General features: G+C 40.5%; 1 protein-coding gene across 6 annotated transcripts in view; it reads left to right on the top strand.

The window, feature by feature from the left end:
* FOXP1 (forkhead box P1) overlaps positions 1–21,175 on the top strand; it is a 579,361-nt gene that overhangs the window by 375,253 nt on the left and 182,933 nt on the right. The window contains exon 1 of one of the 6 annotated variants that reach the window (XM_011971173.1): positions 19,038–19,848. The exons of the other annotated variants lie outside the window; for them this stretch is intronic. Coding sequence (XP_011826563.1) covers positions 19,663–19,848 — 186 coding nt within the window. The 5' untranslated portion in view covers positions 19,038–19,662. Of the gene's footprint in view, positions 1–19,037; positions 19,849–21,175 lie in introns of those variants that run through there. 6 annotated transcript variants of the gene reach the window in all.

Genomic DNA, 21,175 nt, shown 5'->3' with positions numbered 1-21,175 from the left:
AAGTATCATGGTAAAAAGAGAAGTGGTGGATAGACACAAAAACGTAATAGATATATTCTAGGGGTAGAATATGAACTGCCTTTCTAAATGCATATCAGAAGGAGAATGTATTCCAGTTGAGTAGGTTTAATGATATAATTTTACCGTATTAAATCATAATTGCTCTTTAAAGGAAAATAGAGATGCATGCATTGCCACTGCCGGGGCATCCCACTCCATCCAAACAGCATCCTCCCTAGTACTTGTTGATTTCGCCCTTATCTCACAGCAGAGCCGATCTGTGGCTTTCCTTTGGAAATTGGGTGGGGAGAGAGGAAAAGAAGGAAGAATAGTCTGAGCATCGGAATCTGCGTCAGGCAATTGCCACGGCTTTAGCAAAATCATTTCCTGCTATTAGGCTGCCAACCAAACGCTTTCAAATGGATGGCAGCTCTGACTTTTGTGGAACCAAATTATTTTTCAAAATTAGACCATGTATCAAGATGATCCAGATACCTGGATTAGCGAGGCACTAAAATATTTGTATTGTTATGGATGTTGATAATTATTTTAGTAAATTCTCATGGCTGCTTTTATTGTTAAATGATTTCCAATCCTGTTGCATTCCCTTTTCTCCTCCCCACCAAAAATAAGAAAAGGGAGAGGAGAGAATGAAAGAGAAGAATGAAAACATGCATTGATTGCATATATGGATGAAAACAGAGTTGAAGTCAGGCGTTTAGTTTTAACAGAATCTGATTTTACATCATGAGCTGAATTAGATGGAGGCATAATTCATCTATGATTTTATCGGCTATACCTTCCATATCTGTCTTTTTTTTAATAGCACACAAAATAATACTGAGCTTATTTGACTGATAAAAGTCATAAATGTAGTTTTTAAAAGTATTTTTATATCTTTTTTTAAAATAGTTGATACATAAAAAAGAATATACCATATTTCATTGGGCCTTCTGTAGGCCCTTTATCTTATAAACCAGTAATAAAGTAAAAATGCAGCCAAGCTAGTTAGCACATAATGCTTTCTTATCTCATGTATTTTAAGAGGCATCCCAATTTTAGAGATGTTAAAATGGAAAGAAAAAAAACAGTATACCTTAGACTCTATTAAATACAGTATACAACATTGCTGGTGAGTTATAAAGCATAATGTAAGAAACATTTATGAATACCCTCCCTCTCAATCCAAGAACCGTTCATTACTTATAACTTGCCTTTCCTCCCATAGCCCATGCAGACAGGGAGCCCTTCTGCTGAATTTTGAGTTTGCTATTGCTTTACTTCTTAAACATACTTAAACTCTCTTTCCCACTAAACTCAGAATGCCCCAAGAGTAGAGGCTGTCTGTGTTCTCTTCTACTTTGTCTTCAGCGCCTGACACAGAACGTGGCCTAATAATTGCAGGAGAACTATTATTGACTAACTGTACAAGCACATTGTCTGAGGCATATCCAAATTGTCTTTACCCTTCAAGTTCTGGTTTAAACACCAGTTCCTCTAGGAAATCTTTGACATCCTGAACTGGAAGTGCTCTTGCCTCCCTTTTGAACTCGTATAGCAATTTATCTTTACTGCTAGTACTATAGATACACCACCTTCTCTTTTCAGTAGAGTGCTTCACCCATGTCTGTCTTCCTGCTAGACTGGCAAAAGCAGGATTTCCATTTGCTGTAGTTTGGTGAACCTCCCATTACCCGGCATATTAATAAAAGATAATCATAGATTCAATGGTGCTTTACATGTATTTTCACCAAATTGTCATAAATTAAGGACTGTGCTGTATTCCCATTTAACAGATAAATAAACTGAGGCTAGCGCTCATAATCACTTAAGCAATAAGTGTATGTCAAAGGAAGAAGACAGTGCTACATTTAAATTATTTGCCTTAGTATGCTTCAGTTTTTGCCTGTCATTCAGGGGCCTAGGCTTATTCTTGGATATGAGACTCAGAAATGAATGAGAAAAAATGCAATAAAAACAAATAAGTAAAATAAATGCAAGTTTTCTTTAAGAGTGAAATCGAATAACCTTTTTAAAATGTTTGAGACTTTTTGTTGTTGTTGTTGTTGTTAGTTTGTTTTTTATTTTTGAGACGGAGTCTCGCTCTGTTGCCCAGGCTGGAGTACAGTAGCGTGATCTCTGCTCACTGCAGCCTCTGCCTCCCGGATTCAAGTGATTCTCCTGCCTCAGCCTCCTGAGTGTCTGGGATTACAGGTGCCTGCCACCATGCCCTGCTAATTTTTGTACTTTTAATAGAGACAAGGTTTCGCCATGTTGGCCAGGTTGGTCTCGAACTCCTGACCTCAGGTGATCTGCCTGCCTCGGCTTCACAAAGTGCTAGGATTACAGGCGTGAGCCACCGTGCCCGGCCGACATTTGTATTTTCATATTATCTGGCTAATTTTCTATTGGATTTTACTTATTTCCTTATTGATTTATAAGATTTTTGTCTACCATAAAAATTATAATTTATTTCTAGGTTCGGACATGCAAATATTTCTCTAGTGTTTTGGCGATCTTTTGTCTTTGCTATGCTGTTTTAGACATATTCAGTTTTAACATAATTCTATTTATCAAGTGTTTCCTTATGGTTTCTGAATTTTTTGTAATTACATTTGAAAATGCATTCCCACTTCTGAGATGATGAGAATTTTTGTTTTTAGGGTTTTTTTTTTACTATTTTAAAAATAAATGCCGATAAGGCTAGGATCCTGTAAGTACCTCCCTACCTTGGTATGATCATTTATTCATTTGTTTGTTGATTTAACCAAGACATTGATTTAGCCACTGTTGTGGACAAAGATGAACCCGACTAGAAAATGGTCCTGTTTTCAGGGCAGTTACAATCCAGTAGAGAGAGAGAAATTTCACACTTATTTGTGAATCAATGAGCATAATATTTTTAGATGGTGGAATTGCTGAGAGGACAGCAGAACAGAATGATGGGGGGTATTAATGGTGGAGAGGGTGTTACCTCTGAGGCGGTAAGATCAGCCAACATCTTCGGGTTCAAGCTGTGTTGAGATGTAAGGAAGGGCATGTGTGGCAGAGGAACAGCCCTTAAGAGGGAAGGGGATGGTGAAGATGGCTGGAGCAGCAGGACCATGGCAGTTGTGAAGGTGACATGAGGTGAAGGTAGACAGGAAGGTGTGGACAAGACCCCACCTTTGAAAGCCAGGCTTTGGAATGTGGCTTTGATCCTGAGCACAAAATCCTTTGCAACAAAATGACCTGATGTGCATTTTCAAAAGATCCCTCTGGCTGCTATGTAGGGAAGAGATGATAGGAAGCAAGAAGGGAAGTAAAGAGAGGGTTATGTAGGAAAATTATGCCTACTTGGTGCAGACCCAGAATACGGTCAGTAGATCCAAGGTTAAACTAAGACTTCTCCAAGTTAGAGGTAGGACACAGTTGCTGCAGCTGAAACGCCAGGTAATTCGGGCATCCAGAGTAAATGCTAGCTTGAACTTGGAGCACAGAGGGGCTTTGTGTGGGGGACCGTTCAAAGGCAAGCTGGACAGGTGGCAACCTTGCTCACTTGGCGCCAGCAAGTAGAGCAGCGCTCGCTGGTGATGGATGGCTCTACATTGTTCCCCGCACTGTGCTCAGAGCCAGGAGGAGGGCGCAGCCCCTGGGGATCAGGAGGAGTCTCCAGGCTTTCCTTGCACTTTGTCTTCCGCTTAGTGTTTCAGCCAAGATATTAATTCTATGTTCTAGCCGAGTTGCCGCCTCGGAATCTCACTATTGTTCGTTATGCTCTCGTTCGCAGTCCTAGTGTTGATATTTTTATACATTTTAAACTCAAAGTATCTGAATTTCGGAGAAAATGAGACAATTAGAGTAGTTTGTAAAGTGAAGGTTTTTAAAAGAATTCAGTATGTGACTACTATGTGCAATTTATTATCCTCTGTTTTGTGAAGGTTCACAAACATTTTTTGTTCAGATTTTTATGTTTTATTTTATGTTTTTTTGCTCTTCATTGTATATTCTTCCCCCTTGACTTCCCCCTGTTGTCAGGAGACAACCGTATTTCCCTTGAAAATACAGAGGGTGGATTGGCCCTGTGTGTGTGTTTTCCAAGTGTTGGTTTTCCAAGACGTTCTCATGAAAAGGACTGGTATTGCTAAGTCATTTTTTAATATAAGGAGGTCCATGTTTGGGCATTGAAATTAATTTCCCTTATCTCACCATACAAATAGCCACCCTGGCTTCTTTGATTTATTACCTGGGATGGTTCAGCAGCACTAAAAACAGAGGACGGGAAGACATCACCTTTACGTGGCATCATTAGTCACAGCATTAAAAGCATCACCCTGAAGGGACTGCTTCTCTCAGTCTCCCGTGTGCCATGACAGCACCCTGTTTGTTCCTTCTCTGTGCACTCAAGACACTGGGCCCGTCCACGGCTTCCGGGTTGCATTTTTCATTTTCTAGCAAGTTGTTGCTGTCCAAACATCCTTTCTGTCTTTTCTCCATAACATAATGTAAGAGAACTTTCAAAAATGCAGATACAATCCCTGATTAAAGACAAACTACTGACTGTAAGAAAATGTTTTAAAATCATTTCTCCAGCAAAGGACTCATGTACAGAATATATAAAGAACCCTCAAAACTCTATGATAAAAAGCAAACAAAGAGTTTAAAAAGGGGCAAGAGACTTAACCAAAAATAAGCACATGAAAAGCCATTTCACGTCATTAGACATTAGGGAAATGCAAATTAAAATTATGGGGAAAGGGAAAGAAAAGAAATAGGATGAGATACCACTATACACCTATGAAAATGGCTAAAATAATTACTGGTAATTCTAAGTGAGGGTGAAGATGTGGAGCAAGTGAACTTTCATGCATTGCCGGTGGGAATGTAAAGCGATGCTGCCACCTTGGAAAACAGCTGGGCAGTTGTTTTTTGTTTTTTTGTTTTTTGGGTTTTTTTTTGAGATGGAGTCTTGCTCTTTCGCCCGGGCTGGAGTGCAATGGTATGATCTTAGCTCACTGCAACCTTCGCCCTCGTGTTCAAGCGATTCTCCTGCCTCAGCCTCCCTAGTGGTTGGGATTACAGGCACGTGCCACCACTCCTGGCTAATTTTTGCATTTTTAGTAGAGACAGTACTTCACCATGTTGGCCAGGCTGGTCTCTAACTCCTGACCTCAGGTGATCCACCCGCCTTGGCCTCCCAAAGTCCTGGGATTACAGGTGTGAGCCACCACGCTCAGCCTGGGCAGTTTCTTAAATAATTAATTAATTAATTAATTAATTAAAATAAAAAATTAAACATACAGTTACTCATACTCTTGTGTATGTATTGAAGAGAAATGAGGACGTATGTTCACACAGAAACCTATAGGCTAAGATTTGTGGGAGCTCTATTTATAGTTGCCCCAAGCTGGAAACAACCTGGACATGCTTCAGTGGGCATGTGCATAAGCAGACCGTGGCACCTCCATACAATGGAATACTACTCAGCAAGAATAAGGGATGGACTCTTAATAGACCCACAGCTTAGAATGGTCTCGGAGGTATTAAGTCAAAAAAGCCAATCTCCCAAGTTTACATACTATATGATTCCATTTACATGACATTTCTGAAAAGACAAAACTGTGGTAGCGACTCCATCAGTGGTTGCCCAGGGCCAGGGGTGGTGAGGAGGGTGTGACTACGACAGGTTGGCACAACGGAGTTTGGGGGTGGTGGAGGCCTTCTGTATCTTGACTGTGCTGGTGATTATACCAATCCATGCATGTGCTGAGATTCATACTCTGTACCCCCCTGCCAAAAATCAACGTGTCAGTCCAAACTGCTGCACGTGCTCTACGCAGCCCAGCCCGTCTCTTGTGATTCATCCAATTCCTTCTCAGCCTCCTAGCCCTTTCTGTCAGGTCCCAAACACTTGTGGTCACTTTTATTTTCTAGCAGGGCACACTCACGCTCAGCCCTTTGCCCAGGAACCTCTCCTGCCCACTTTTCTGTCAACCCATCTTACCTGCCAAATGAGATGCTTTCTTTGCAACTCAGGTGTGGAGACTCTAGCCACTCGCACTGGTGATCTCTGAACAATACCCAGCCCTGGAAATTTCATGCTCCTGTCAGGAGCAAATAAGCAGGTGCCATGTTCCCAGAAAGTTCAGTAGATACGCTAGTGAGGATGAGAAGTCTGCTCCGGAGGTGGACTCAGCCTTTGTCTGGTTTTACTTTTGCCTCCTTTTTCTGAGTGGTTTTATCTCTGACCCCCTTGCTGAAATTTCTTACCTTTCATGGCTCTTTTAGCAGAGGAATCCTCTTTGCTGGTTTTGCCCAAACTACTTGTTAAAAAGCAGTAAGCCAAGGTTTTAAGACTTGTATACTTGTTTTTTTTTTTCCTATTCACGTAAAAGTAAAATTAGTGGCAAAAATCATGAGTATAGAAGGGTTTTCTTTTTCATCAGAGGTTAGATGGGTTTTATAGTGCACCGTGAAAAGTTATTAGTAAAAGCCATATTATAAACATAATTTTACATATTTACTTAGCCCCATCTTCCAAATTCCCTGGGAGGGACAACAGATTTTCTGGAAAATAAAAATCAGCTCCTATTCATAGCAGTAGTAAAAGTAATCATCGTAACACTTATATGGTGCTTATAAAGTGCTGGACACTGTGTTAACATGTACTTTATGCATTTTATTTTATTTTTTGTAGAGATGGGGTCTTGCAATGTCACCCGGTGTGGTCTCTAACTCCTGGGCTTAAGCGATCCTCTTGCCTCAGCCTCCCAAAGCACTGGAATTACTTATGTGAGCCACTGTGCCCAGCCTAATTTCTTTATTTTAAATGACTTACTCCTCACAACAGCCTTAGGAGGTGGTGTCATTATTATTTCCATTTTACATGTGAGGAAACGGTGGCACAGTGTGGTTTGATTACTTGCCTAAGGTCAGGAGTGAAGCTAGAATTCGATGCAGGCCTCTGACTTCATCTTCCAGAAGACTGTGCAACAAAGAGGGAAAGGAAGATGAGAGACAGGGTCTTCACCAGGGACCTCATGCCGACGTCCTTTCACTTTTTCCCAGGAAGGTATCCCCACATCCTTTGCATGGGCTGCCAAGAAGATCCACAATAGCTTAAAATGCTTCTTCTCTTTTCTAGCCAAGGACAATTCCGTATTTGTGTCCTGATCATTAGTAGAATAAGTAATCGAAATAATTAGAAAAGGAAGCTAAACATGAAAATGGTCCAGGAAAGAATATAAAATAACTTGGATGGTGCTTTACAAGTTTCAAACTGTTTTCACTTAGTGTTTTCCCAAGACGTCGCTCACCACCACCCATTATTATTGCCAACTTTTTGCAGATGAGGAAAGTGAGGCCCAGAGAGAAGTGATTGCTCCCCTGGGTCACCATGTCGTTCCCTGTGGGACCAGAAATGCAAGCCCTGCCCTGCCCTGTCCTGCCCTGCCCTGCCCTTTCTTTCCTGCCCCCTTATCTCTCTTCCCGCCTCCCTCCCATCTGGGTTCTTACTCATTGAGTAAGAGAAACTCCTTTATAAACTTTAGACGCAGGCAGTGTGATTTCATCTCTTTTTCTGCGTGTGTTAGTTTTTGTTGTTGCATAACAAATTGCCACAGATTTAGCAGTTTAAACACCTCCTGATTAGCTCATAGTTCTGTAGGTCAGAAGCCCAGGTGCACTGTTAATGGAGTCCCTGCTCAGAGAATAGGGAGGCTGCAATGCAGGTGGTAGCTGCACTGATTCCTCGTTGAGAGGCTCGGGGAAAGAATCTGCTCCTAAGCTCATCCAGGTTGTTGGTAGAATCCGTTTCCTTTTGGCTGTAGGACTGAGGTCCCTGCTTCCTTGCTGGCTGTCAGCCTGCAGCTGCTCTCAGCATCTAGAGTCTACCCACATTTCTTGCCACATGGTCTCTTCCATCGTGAAGCCAGTAGGGGCACATCAGTCTTTCTTGTGCTTCAGAATATCTGACTTCCTCTATCTCTGGGCTCTAAACTTCAATTGAAAGGGCTCATGTGATTCCATCAGGCCCACTCAGATAATATCCATTTCTTCAGGTCAGCTGATTTGGAACCTTAATACATCCACAAAACCCCTTCACATAGCACCTGGATTAGTGCATGATTGACTCTGGGAAGGGGTGTGTTACACCAGGCATAGGAATGTAAGGGTCACCTGAGAATTCTGCCTACCACGTGACATTACAGCCTTAAAAATGGCACACATTGACAGGAACAAGGGCCACCTCCAAGGTATTTGTTTTCAGTGGTAATTACATCAATTCCTTAATGTTTTTACAGGTTTTTTTTTCTTTTTTTTTTTTTGTCAACATGACGCATTTTGTACTTATTAAGTCATTTGATTGAAAGCATATTTGTAATCTGTATACTTCTGTTTACCTTCAAAGGGTTGAAGAAGAATGAAGTAGACATAGGATTAGTTGAGCAACACAATTCTATTTCACTAACAATTCAGTAAGTTCATTTCTTAAGCACTGTTTCATGCTTTCTTTTCAGCCTCTGTGCTCCATCTTCTTGAACCTTCTTTCTGCTCCTTGGCTATTTGATTTCTTCTTTACTTGTGGGTTTCATATTAAATATCACCTCTTCATGAATGAATTCCTTGATGGACTTATCTAGAGTAGGTTAAAAATGAGAATTTTTTTTTTTTTTTTTTTAATGAAGGCTCTCTGAGGCTTCCTTCATAGTGTCTCTCTAATTATTCTGGATTTGTTGATTGCTGGTGTCTTACTCTATCTCCCGCTAGACTGTAGTATCAGAAAGGGAAGGGCCAGGTCTGTCTTGTTCTCCCTCCTAGGCCCAGTGCCTAAACTGTGCTTAGTACAAAGTAGGCACCAAAAATTATGTGTTTAATTGATGTGTAAATAGAAGCTAATGTTCTGGTGCCTGTAGAATGGTTAACTTTAACATTTGTTTTGAAAGGTTGCCTGAGTAGTGAAACCAAGTTAACCATGAGGTCACTGCTAAAGCATTTATTGTTTGAAAAGTACCTGATAGACAGTCACAAAGCTCTTAAAAGTGGGGGAGGGGACTCTACAAATGGTAGAACCAAAGAAGAATTTTTGTATCGTCCTTCAAAACATACAGTGTTACTGGAAAGGAGGTGTGTGATGAGTCTTCCAAGTCATGGACAGTCTGATGTTTGGATCACAGGTTTTTTTTTTTGTTTTTTTTTTTTTTGAGACAGAGTCTTGCTCTGTCACCAGGCTGGAGTGGAGTTGCGTGATCTTGGCTCACTGCATCCTCCATCTTCTGGGTTCAACTGATTCTCCTGCCTCAGCCTCCCTAGTAACTGGAATTTCAGGCGCCCGCCACCACACCTGGCTAATTTTTTGGATTTTTAGTAGAGATGGGGTTTCATCGAGTTAGCCAGGATTGTCTCTATCTCTTGACCTCGTGATCCACCCGCCTTGGCCTCCCAAAGTGCTGGGATTACAGGCATGAGCCATCATGCCCAGCCTGGATCGCAGTTTCTTGGCAATTTTTTTTTCTTAGAGACCAAGTCTTACTATGTTGCCTACACTGGCCTCAAACTTCTGAGCTTAAGAGATCCTCCCACGTTGGCCTCCTGAATAGCTAAGACTATAGTTGCCCCGTGCCTGACTTCTTCACAGATTTTTTTAATGTCCCAAGACAGATGCCTCTCCTTTCTCACAGTCCTCTTTTGAAAAGTTCTTCTCTCTGATTTTCTCCCAAGCTTCACCTTCACCTCCAGACAGTCATAGTATTTAAATACCTACTTAGAAGCTGTGTGACATTGGGCAAGATAGTCAACTGCCTTGTTTTCCTTCCCTGTGAAATAGGCATGATAATTTCCACCTTCATTGAAAGGATAGCGAATACAAATGCCTGACACAAAGTGAGACTGATAAATGCTATTTTCACAATTATTAGACTATATTATTTTAACTATGACTGCAAATCTGGTGTAGAATTGAAATGCTTATCTTAACAACAGCGCTTTTGGAAGTTGCAGGTTGAAATCCCTAACAGGAAAATCCAAAACCAGAAGTACTTCAAAATCAGACTTTTTGAGTGCCAACATGATACCACATCTGACCTCATGTGATGGGTCTCAGTCAAAATGCAGTCAAATCTTTGTTTCATGCCCCAAATTATCAAAAGTCTTGTATCAGATTGTCTTCAGGCTGTGTGTATAAGGTGTGTATGAAACATAAATGGATGTCATGGTGAGACTTGGGTCCCTTCTCTAAGATGTCTTACCATGTGTATGCAGATATTCCAACATCCTAAAAACTCTGAAATCCTAAACACTTGATCCCAATAATTTTGGATAAGGGGTACTCAACCTTAAAAAAAAAGTTACAGTAGATTTTAGGATCAGTGGAGATGATATTCTATGTAATTGATTTTTATTATCATATATTAAGTGAGGACTACTTTGTTTAAAATCTTAGGCTGAAATAAACACATTCTGCATATAACCACCGTGAGCACAATTTATCTTGTTTTAAATTCAGAGGCACTTAGGAACCTTGTAGTCCCTGGGTTTTATTATGAACTCCAGTTAGCACTTTATTGTGGCTCCTTAGAAGTATTGATTCATATCAAGTCTGGAAAGCTAATTCTACCTGTTCACCTTTTCCCATTCCTTAACACATAATGTCAAAAGAGTCTGTTTCTGTAAGTACAGACTGGCTTGCCTGTGCCCAACCCTGTCTCCACTTGGTTGGCTTACCTGGGATGTGGATTCTCCTGCCCTGGCTTGTGCTGGGAAGTAATAGAACCAAAGCAGTAATATCCGTAGAGCTGAGGAACAGAAAGAAGTCAGTGGGTCTTCAAAGAGTTCATTTCCCATAAAGTATCCAAAGTGGTTCAAAGTCGGTCAAGCTGTCATCACATTTCAGGTGAGACCATTTTAGGGCGTAACAAGGGCAGAGTAGATCAATTAACATTTCTTTTTTTTTTTAATCACTCTAAATTCAATGGATGTTCAAGGCAGGTTAAACAGTGATAGCAAATGTAGTGATGGAAGAATTGAGGCAGCTTCTGTTGTAGTATTTACTGTGGTTATCATTTCTACACTTAAAGCTGCATTCCTATCTTCTCATTTATTTTGCCTCCCTTTTAACGCACTGAGTTTGATTTAGAGAAGTCAGTGCATTGTATTACAGTGCCATTATGAGTCTGAATTTCTGGTTTAATTTCGACAGTGTGAGCCCAGAACAGGAGACCAGGAGACTCTGTGTTACCCCAATTAGCCCGGGAAAGCTTAGACAACTGTCTCTGTATCTCTATGTATGCCCCAATTTTCCCTCCTATAAAATGGAGCTATTTACTTCTTATCTGAGGATTGTAATCATAAAATAAAATTTCCTGTAGATGTGAAAATAATTTTAAATAGCATGCAAATACTTGCATTTGTATTTTTAATTTTAATCCAAATTAATATGTGAAACCAGGATGCCATTTTCAGAGTTGTTGGCATCAGTTCATCATATTTCTAGGTGAAGTATGTGAAAGTGATTATAGGTAATAAATATCTTTTTCTTTAACTTATTGCAGAGGCAGTTTTTCCACTGTTAATGAGGGTAATTTGACTTGGTTGAAGGATTGCAGTTCTTAAGAATTAATGCAGTAATCCAATTCAAAGATTTAAAGAGATCTAAGATTTTTCACAGGTCGCGTGCCAGTGAATGTGCTCCTATCACATAGCAGCTAATGGACTTGAACGCCAGTCTGTCATTTACTGTTCCCTCACTGCATAGCAGCTTTGCCCTTGGTAGTGAGTATACTTTCCAAGCATTGCAGGTTATTTAGAAGTGTGGTATATTTGTAACACTTTTGAGAGATAGTATCCTATTTCCCACAGCCCCTAATTACTATAAAAACTGGGGTTATCTTTCTTAATTACATGTTTGAATCCTAATCTGCTAAGGTCTGAGGAATATCAGGCTCAGAGGAGCTGCCTTCTCGCCTTTCTTTTTCAAAGGAGGGCTTTTATTTTTTTTAATGTATTTTTAAAAACTAATTCATGTATCATTGTATTCGTACATATAGGTTAATTCACGTGAATACAAAGGTTACATGCACTGTATTCATGACTTTCCATTTTTGATAATGATGTGTTATTAACAGCTAACAATATTTTGTAAAGGCTTATTTGTAAAGGATGTTGGAAATGTTCTTATTTCCCGATCCCATTATGTTCCTAAATATTAAAAATCCCATTTTGAGGCAATTAGAAGCATTCGCTTCTTCCTCCACGTGTGTTCTCCAGACAGCGTCACCATTCTGCGCACACAGGAACCTTTGTTCCTTAATTAGAAAAAGGACTAGAGCTCATTAGTTGTGGTTCCGTGTGGTGTCTGCTCGAACATTGAGGCAATAATACATTACAAGAAGAGATCCAGCCTAAATCTGAGACGCTCTCCACAGTTCCAAGAACTGTGAAAAGATAAATAAATCTCGGAAGGTCCTTGTAGGGCCATCCTCACATCCTGCACTGTCCTTGAGGGCCTGGCTGGTGGGTGCTCATCAGTTTTAAAGCCAAAGAGATTTGTATATTCATAGGAGGAGGGAAGGGGAGAAGGCACAACTTGTATAGAAATCTAGAACTTTACCTTTATTGAAAGCCCATGGTCTTGCACCCAAAAAAAAAACCAATTATCTTTTGGATTTTTTGATAGGTTAGTGGGCACCATCCAGATGCATTCGGATGTTATTGAAGGTGGGTGAATTGTTGACAAACATGATAGAAGTTGAGATATCCTAGGCTGATTTTCACTGCTGACATTGGAGGAGCTGCATGAGTTTTGAAAGCTAAAACTCCCAAACTGAATCCACAAAAGCTTTAGGCTGCATCAGTTATCAACAAAGAGCCCTGATTTCCACAATCAGAACAGGCATTTCTTCAGCCTCCAGGAAACCTCATGCATCTAGTGTTCCCCAAAATTTTAATAGTACAAATGGTGGATCCATCTCACTGGTTAAGATCAAGGTTCCCGCAGCAGAGAAGTGAGCACGTGAAGTGAAAAAATCTCAGACTGTATGGAGGATGTTTTGCTGTGGCTTGGCTGGGCTGGCAAGGATGTGCTGAAATATAAAGGGATATGGAGAAGAGAGCAAAATGTCAGTTGGAAAGCCGGAGACTGGAAAATAGAGCAGTTATTTTGAGGGTCAATTTGCTTCTCTTTGAGAAGGGTTTATCCAGTCAGGTAGCTAACACCCTGGAAGGAAAAGGACTCAGAGGCCACTAGGCATGTCTGAGAGACTCTCCCACCACCCCCCACACTAACCCCCTCCTCATATCTTGCCTTCTCTTTCCATCCCTGCCAAAGGATAAATTGCCCTCATCCTGCTAATGCTAATGGAAGACATTATTAACAAAAGGGAGTGCTTCATAAAGGAAGCTGAGATCTGGCAAGTGGAGGCATGACACCCTTATGCTGATAGTGGTACAGGTCAGAAATAGTGAATATGGAAACAAATATTTTGCTGAAATGTTCTGCCATTTGAAGGGACATGTCTAGCTAGCAATATACATATATATTTTTTTCCACCAGTAATCTTTTTTTTATGTTGTATTTCTCAGAGAAAGAAAAATAGATTTTAAAATGTAAAAACCTGTTCTTCAATTGAGTATGCAAAAATCTCATTGCAGTATTTATTCTAAACCTGCTCTCATAATGTTCAGTCAAGGAGAAAACAGCAAAAAACAGTTGTTGATGGACTTAGCACAGAACTGGATTAAATAAGCATTAGTCTACTGAAGCTGATTACAGGAATATGAAAATGCAGTATCTTAATGGTACATATTTTTATGTGGCAGCTCAGTTGCCTTTCATTTTGCAGCTAATATGTCTATTCTTATGAGTCATTTACTTCTTTAATTACCTTTTGCAGGCAAGGCACCATGGTATATTAATGTGAATGATTTTTACTGCCAGTTTATCATACAATGCCCCAGAAGTTGAAAGGCGTAATTGACTTGGAAGAACAGCTCATGAAGGAAACAATATTTAGTTGACAGTTTTCCTTGTACTCTCTGTTGACGTTTATGAGTTTACACTATGCTAAAGGAGTAATAAACACAATTTTCTTTCAATAACAGGAAAGGGTAGCTTCTAAAATACATTTGTGGAAAACACATTCGTTCATTTCTTGAATAATATGAAAATAACACATTTCCAGTGATAAGACTTCTCAGATTGCCAATTGAATTAAACCTTCAAAGGTGCATTTATAACCTGTCTCAGAGCATTAGGAGATATTAGGGTTCATGTGATTGAATCTACTTAATGAATATTTAAATTATAAACAGATTTAGATAAATCATATTTAACTCTGGGTGTTAGGGTAAGACAATTTGGTCCTGTGCTCCCAACTTCCAGGAGACGGGAAGGCAGAACGGGAGCTTGAGGATTGGGAATTGTCTGGAGTAAGATTTTCTTTCTCCAAAGGGAGGGAATGTCTGCCAGTACATTTTGGAAAAGTAAAGAAGGCATGGTCAATGCCACTCCTTATATGGCCTGGCGCTTGAAGAGTTAAATAAAGATTTGGGTGGGTCTCTGCCGTTTTGGAGCCTAGAAAGGTGCTTTGACTTGACGTGGGCAGTGTTATTTTAACCATCACTTCCACGGTCCCCTTGTCCCTAAGCTGGTTCACTGGCTCTGGGCAGGCCCTGGTTTGGCACATTGGTTCAGAGGGAGTTAAACTTTTCACAGTTTTCTGGGTTGTTTGCAGTTCAGTCCTGTGCAACATAATGAAAGTTTTCTAGCCATCTGTTGTTAAGCTGGCGGTGAACAAGGCCAGTATATCCAAACAAAGTTCTGGCCTGCTGTAAACTGAACCTGTCAGTTTAGCATAGCTTTGCTGACCCCTCCAAGGAACAGGGCAGCCTTCGGTACCAGGCACTCACCACTTAGAACTTTCAAAGGGGAACTATTTTGGGGGTAGGGGGTAGGGGCCTGTTTACTTTTTTCCTCTGTGTTCCTCTCACTGGCTTGGACTGGTTTATACTTAATCTGTACATGTACAAATGGTTACTGGTTCCCCCTCCTTTTTCAGAGGGAAGGGCATTTCTTCTTAATAGGAGATTATAATTTTTTTTTTTTTTTTGAGACGGACTCTCACTCTGTCGCCAGGCTGGAGTGCAGTGGTGCGATCTCGGCTCACTGCAACCTCCACCTCCCGGGTTCAAGTGATTCTCCTGCCTTTGCCTCCTGAGCAGCTAGGACTACAGGCACACATCACCACACCCAGCTAATTTTTGTGTTTTTAGTAGAGATGGGGTTTCGCCATGTTGACCAGGATGGTCTCGATCTCTTACGACCTCGTGATCCGCCTACCTCGGCCTCCCAAAGTGCTGGGATTACAGGCGTGAGCCACTGTGCCTGGCCGGAGATTATAACTTTTAGCAGAAAGTAGGATTGTCTGGAAATGTATGTGAGGTGGCTGTGATTCAAAGGGAGGTTCTACACAGTTATTTTTGTTTCATTATTTTGTCTTTCAGTGTCCGGGGAGACAAATAGTCCAGGAAAAGAAGGGCCTATATTTATTACTTAGCTTATATAGTTAAAGTTTTTGTAGCTTTAAGAGAACTTTTCCCCCCTTTCTGCTGCATTTTGTATTTCATCATCAGAAGTTAATATACAGCATAACTTGGCAGAGCAGCAGTTAGACAGTACTCCCTGCTGTATGGGGTATTTCGTGCTTCTCTGTTCTCATTTACAAGGTGTATCATTGGCTCTAATTGCCCAGCTTAACCTTAAAATAATTCCATTGTTTTGCCGCATTTTTCCTACTGTAGTATATGTTTCATTCTCATTTTCTGTTTGGCAGTATTTCCTTGGCTATATATGAAATGCTCCTATACATTTGGATCCTTGAGCTATCTATCTACCTGCCTACCTATCTACCTATCTCAATACCTAACACTTCCCCTAACCTTTGTGGGTTTCCTTTTGTTAATGATACCTTGGAGGTGCTGCTGTATTTTTCTCTTGACCTTGCTATCATGTATTTCTTGTCTAGCCGTGGTTACCTTTGTGCCCTGTTAAGAGAGGGCCCTGGGGAGCCATCGTTAAACCTTGGTGTCCATTCCAGATTGTTAAAACATCAAGGAGAGTAGCCACTGTTTTTGAATAACTATTTTGGCCACTCTTATGGCCACCTTAGTCTGTCTAGGTGGAAGGAGACCACAGTCCCACACAGCAACAAAGAAACAAGATCCTGAAAGCCTTTAGACAAATGTCTGAAGCACCAGTGTGAGAGGGTTTGGGCTCAACTTCAACTGCAATCAAGAAATGGACAAGGGTCAAGAATTCCATAAATGGGGGTGGGGACAGAAGAGGCAAAGGAGTAAACAAGGAGACACCCAAGCCTTCCGTTTAAGGGACAAGGAGTTTTACAGCTGTGAAAAATATTCAATTTAAAATTTAAATGAATGCACTTAATAGGAAATACCATGGAGTCATAATCTGTTTGTAAGTTGACTGACATATAAAGTGCTTTTTTGTTTTAAAGTAAAAAAAAAAAAATCACACGCACACATACTCTGGGTAGACTTTCGGGTATAAAATGTCAGGTGCAATGTAACGTGTACTCAACTCCAAGAGTCAAGCAAATAACCTTGGTATTTAGGACGTTGCCTTTTAGAACATGAAATTGTATTTTGTTGTGTGTCCTTTTTTTTTTTATTTAGAGGAGGACTACATTAAGAGGTCACCTATTAGCTGTGTTTTTGCTGTCTTAAACTCAGCCCTTCTGTCTATTAAAATCAAACCACTGTGTAAACATTCCCGTGTTGTTCTTGGTCTACAATGGCCACAGGGATCAGGTTTCACCTGCCTGCACATCTTCAAGCAATTAGAGCAATTAGCGTGAAGCCATTTCACATTCAAGGATTCAAGGTCTATGGTGACATTCAAGTCCAGCAGAAGTCTGAAAGGGAGAGGAGGAAGAGGCCCAGAGCGAGACGACTGTTCCATGGCCCTGAGCAGACAATTTCTCTATTAAAAATGGTGGCTCTTTAATGATGTTATTATGAGGTTTTTAAATGACATATCAAAAGTTGTTTATATCACAAAAACCCAACAGTCATTTAATTATACTAATGAAGGTCTTTATACGTGGCAGATTTTTTAAAAAAGATTTCTAATGGCCATGAGAAGTGGAGTGTTGCTGCTCCTTGCATCACAGCAGTGGTGGCGGCATTCTTTGTAGAGGAAGAACCTATTTTATAATGTATAAGGGAATTTGCATTTCGTTTTCACGACAAACCTTTCTGTGTTTTTTGTAAATCGAACACACAATTGCAACAACACGGAATATTTAGTTGGGGGAAGTTTGGAAATAAGTGTTGAGAGCAAGTATGTTTGTTTGCTTTTTTTTTTTATGGTTAGAGAACAACCAGGGTGACTTTCACAGATTGAACTAGTACAGTTCAAAGGGAAATCATCGACTTCAGCACATCTGATAGCTGTATAGGCATGGCAGAGGTGTCTTGAAAAAACACTCGTAGGATCCAGTAGGGCTTTGGCTTTGTTTGTTTGTGGTGTTTGTTTTTTGCCTTTGTAACTTAGTTACCCGGGACTCGTTTGCACAAGGCAAATGCTAAACTGATTACAGCTTTTAAAACTTGGCTTGTACATTTTTTAATCCATATTTTAATGTTGGTTTATTATGCAAAAAAGGAGGGGCACTAATTTTAAAAATCCAAGCGCGCTGCAGAAGAAGATCTTGCTTTGCAGTCCCAGAGGGTGCTTGCAATCAGGAATAACCGCGGGCTAAATTATAATGTGGAATTCTGTTGCCCTTTAACCTGATGCTGCCTGTTCACATTCAGTGTTTGTTAACAAACAGCTTTAAGAACAAAATTGTTGGGATAATTAGTATTTCATTGTATGCACTGACTTTAATGAAAATAAGAGGCTTTTTTTTTTTTTTTTAATTGCATGTCTCTAAGAAAGTTGTGATAATTCCTTTACAGAACTGCCCTAGTTGGCTTAAAAGCTACTAGGTGTTGAGCTGTTACATATCTGTAGGACAGAACACATCTATTTGTGTGACTGAGGCTGGAACATTTGTGTTCATTCCATAACTAGCCATTTTAGGGAACTGGACTGCTTCGAGCTCTCTAGCCCCATCTCGAACTACTTATAGCTCTTCTGTTGAGAGATGGTTTTCCTGACCGCCCACTTTCATGGCGCCCAGGCTGTGTGCCTTTTGATACTGCAACGCAGAGCAGCTGCAGGGGATGCTAATAAAATGCAGCATGTTGGACACTGAGCAAGGTAAGAGTCTGCCTTTTTCTCCTGCCCCTTGAAAATGGATTGCTAGGAAATCATTTCCTGGTCTCTAACTGGACCAGCTGAGTTAGAGAGGAACATTTGCATTGGATACTCCACCCCTTCCCAAAGTGGAGAAGGCAGGCGTGGAAGCACTGTGAGGCTCAGAAGGGAGATGAGGCAGTAAACCAGATCTTTCCCATTTTTTCCCCCTAGCCTAGTCCTCTGTTTCTATGATCTGCCTTTTGAACTGTTTTTGTGGCTGATCAGTTCCACCTAATATGTCTCTTGATTTCTGCTATTGTAATACTCAGGCGACATGCTGTTCTCTTCATTTTTATAAGCTTTAGATGCTTCTGCCTGTCATTTTCTGGCGGTTTATCTTCAGCGTCTGGATTTGCTTTCAGACTTGAATGTCTATCAAGCTGCCGTTGCTTTGAATGTGAGATCAAAAGAAGATGAATTCCAGTAAAAAATTTCCTTCTATGAAGAAAAGATTGGGGCCTATGTAAACATCCCACTGACAGCTCCCAATGAGTTATTTTAGCCGAGTATTAGCACCTGGATGACAGACAGTCCAGCATTCCACTCTAAATAACAAATCAGTAGCTTCCGTGGCAGAAGAACATTGCCACAAGAGCAATACATTTTCAGAAGGAATCCTTTTCTTCCTTTTTTTTTTTTTTTTGTTATTGAATATGGCTGTTCAACTCTTCCTCTTATTTTTCAAGCTGACTTGCTGTGCCTTTACCAGTTTACTTTTCTTTACAGTATCTGTTGAATTACTCCCGGTGACGGAAGACAGGACTGTGATAATCATTTTGGGGCGGGTTAAGGAGTGTTCCAGTAGGCAAGCTAGGCATCTGGAAATAAACAGGTAGTTTGGTTGATGGTGGAGAAAGAAAATATAAAGGACAGCCAGTCAAAGCCAGATCCAGGGCATATCTCTGGAATACGGGACAATATGTTCTTTAAAAATACATGTGACAAAATCCTCTAAAGTCTGCAAAATCTGAATTTTCTTCTTCTTTTTTTTTTTTTTTTTTAAAGCATCCTGCCTATGTAAATGTCACCACAAAAATATCTCAAGAGCAGGTTTCCCGAAACCCTGTTGGTGTGTATTTGTCTGCGTGAATGAGCTGTGTTTGGCTAGGGCTTGGTCTAGCCAGGGCACACTGCGTGTGCTGTGTCGCTGCTTGCAGACCTGGAGCGGTTTAGATACGTGTGGCATTAATAGATTTCTTTAAGTGCTAAATGCAACTTTGAAAATTACCTGCAAGCTCCAACTGATCTTTCAACTTTGAAAGTGAAGAATTACTTGAGGAATTCTTGTGGTTTCTTTGTCATTTAGTGAGAGCCCAGCCAGCTACTGTGGAGGCAAACCTCCCTGAGGTTGCCTACAAAGGGCAATGTTCCAGTGTGTTTTCTCTTCGAGTGTGCTTCAGCCGCACAGTACTTCCTGTTTATTCAAACATCTTTTTTACCACTCGGCAACCCCCGCTTCGCAGAAACAGCCAGAACCCATCTACAGCAAGAAGACGGAAATCCAAAGGCAGACAGTACGGGCTCCCTTCGCCAAACTCTTCATTTTCTCTGTAAGTGTCCAGAGAAAAAGAAACATTTTTTTTTGGTGGGTTAAACTTTTAAACTAGGGATCCGTTCTTGTGCAGACATTCTCCGAAGGGCGAAATAAGATGATCCAACTTGTTTACTGCTTTTTTTCCTCCCCCTTCCCTCCTCTCTCCATCAGAGGCTTTTTTCTTTTTAGAGATTTGAGAGGACCGTCTCCTTCTAACTCCTTGTTTAATTCACTCTTGCTTTCAAATATGTCTTTGGATATAATCAGCTAAGTAAGCAGCCGGGTGGTGTCAGGATAGTTTTATAGGCTGAACGTAGATTGGAACCTCTCTCTGCTTACTGTGACATTGTTTCGCGTTGCCTTCTTTTTCTTCCTGTTATCACAAGTAGTAAGAGAATGTGGGGATGGTGCCTTTGTAATTCTGCATCTACAGAATTGTCCCCTAATGTTTGCATCACGACACCGTCATCATTTGTGAATCAGGCTTGATAATATTTGTACCAATTTCATGCCAATAAAAGTCAGACTGCTGAAACACGCACGGTCATTATCTCATTCATATTCCTATTGTTTCAACGGAGTGGGCTGCAGAGGGAAAGGGAAGCCTGCCTCACTTTCTGTGATGGTTGTTAACTTTGATGTTGGAAGGCTCTTTTCAAAATTTTCCTTGTGGATCATCAGTATGGCAGGAAAAGCCCTTGGACTTGGGCTGCCTCCTGGCTCTTGAGTAGAAGAGCGATCTAACGGCTCTCTTAGTCCTTTCTGTTGAAATGACTTTTTAAACACATGGTTTGACATTTTTTAAAAAGGTTCCACCTTTTCCTGTCTGTAGTCACTCCTTTTGCCTCTCTCCCCTCCCTCCACACCCCCCTTCCCTGACCCCCAACTTCAGTTTAATTGGTAAGCCAGGTGTTAATATTTCTTTTTTAACTATATAGTGGTCAGGGAATAGACAGGAAATGGAAAATTAGCTCTTTTGATCTTAAGAGAATTGTTATTGCTGTGAGCCTTGTTTGCTAGTCCCCAGACTAAATATTTTTAAAATTTAGTGTCTAAAACAGCATCTATTAGAATAGAGAAAGAAATATGGTCTGGGGTTGTCCAGACCTCTCATAGAAGAAACATTTAAATACATAAAATAATTGTATGTATGTGCGTGTGCATGTGTGTGTATTGCTATGGCTATGATGGCTTTTTTGAATGTTCAGAAGTTGTTCTCTTTTGCAAGAAAAAATAAGATGTTTGCGACTGCCTTAAGGACAATTTGTTTAACAGTAGGAGTAATTGCAGGGAAAATGGAAAGAGTGACTGAAGGTATTTACTCAGATGTTAGTGTAGGTGTG

Source organism: Mandrillus leucophaeus, unplaced genomic scaffold (assembly GCF_000951045.1).
Source record: "Mandrillus leucophaeus isolate KB7577 unplaced genomic scaffold, Mleu.le_1.0 Scaffold121, whole genome shotgun sequence".
Taxonomy (NCBI): domain Eukaryota; kingdom Metazoa; phylum Chordata; class Mammalia; order Primates; family Cercopithecidae; genus Mandrillus; species Mandrillus leucophaeus.
This window is presented reverse-complemented; position numbering and strand designations above follow the sequence as displayed.